This window comes from Sphaeroforma arctica (assembly GCF_001186125.1).
Source record: "Sphaeroforma arctica JP610 unplaced genomic scaffold supercont1.8540, whole genome shotgun sequence".
In the NCBI taxonomy this organism is placed as follows: Eukaryota; class Ichthyosporea; order Ichthyophonida; genus Sphaeroforma; species Sphaeroforma arctica.
In genome coordinates, this window is record NW_014032018.1 from 1 (window position 1) to 1,219 (window position 1,219).

General features: G+C 38.2%; 1 protein-coding gene across 1 annotated transcript; it reads left to right on the top strand.

The window, feature by feature from the left end:
• Positions 1–884: 884 nt before the first annotated feature.
• On the top strand, positions 885–1,070 carry SARC_16628 (hypothetical protein; the record flags this gene model as incomplete). The annotated part of the gene is made up of 1 exon (XM_014289268.1): positions 885–1,070. A coding segment is annotated over one exon (186 nt), but the record flags the coding sequence as incomplete, so codon positions are not given.
• Positions 1,071–1,219: the final 149 nt, after the last annotated feature.

The following is a 1,219-nucleotide window of genomic DNA, read 5'->3' on the forward strand; positions in this document are numbered from 1 at the left end:
GTGTGTGTATGTGTTTATTATAACTGCTTTTTTTAGTCAGTTGAATGGGAAACTATCTTGTAATACAACAAATAAAGTTTTTTTACAGGAATGAATGGAAAACACAAAACACCCCATATGACTTCACTTACCAGCCCGAGGTCACTCAGTATTTTGTTATTTGCTGCGATATTTTGCGAACGCTGCAGCTCATAAGCAGACATCTCCGCCATTGTGACGATATAAACACTGTACTATTTTTTGTGTGGTTTACGTGATCCGATAAAATTTTTGATAAGTACTTAGCGCTCACTGCTAATTCAGCATAATTCCTATAGATATATCAGCGTGTCAACCATTATACTGTCGATGACATACGACCCTCATTGATGTGTATGACAACTTTGTACATGCTATACATGTTTACATATGCTATTGTTCCCATCCCTACCAGTCCAGTCGAAAAAAGTATGTTTCCTGAATGATATGAATTTAAATAAAGTGTGGTTAGCGTTGGCATTCGAAATCATAGCTGATATGTAGCCTGATGAATACTTCACACTCCTGAATAGTCCTGATAGCTTCTCCTTCATTCAACGTAAAATTGATGACGGAGACCCCGCCAAAATTGCAGAGGCAGCTGGAGGCTTGACCAATCAAGAATACGTATGGAGATGCGCGCGTTTCCGCAGCAAATAGAAATACGATGACCACTACTACGACAGATAGCTATGTATTTCAAAATAATAATAATACTTTTTTATTTGCAGATAGAAGCACATTGTGTACCTCTCGACGGACATATATAGTTGCATCTCAACCGAGTACTTGTGAGAAGAAGAGAAGCGTGACCAGCGCAATTAATAATCTTGTATAGTAGGACAACACAGTAACGGCATATCAAGATGGGTGCCAATAACCAATCAGCGGAAGTGCAGATTATGTCTACGAACGACAAATCAACCGTGTGTAAGAGCCTGCACACTACAGTAAATTTGATGGAGACGCTTACAGGTGTTATTGAGGTTTCCAGAACTCATTTGCACACGGTCATGTGCGAACTGAGCGAAAATAACGGAGACGAGAAGCAGGTAAGTGCCATACATTGCACATACACTACAGGCTTAGCAAGTATATATGTATTTTATAGTTCAGTGTATGTGTATATCTGGTAATAGGGATATATAAGACAATGTATGCTAATTATATATAAATAAACATAGTTACAATATACCGACAT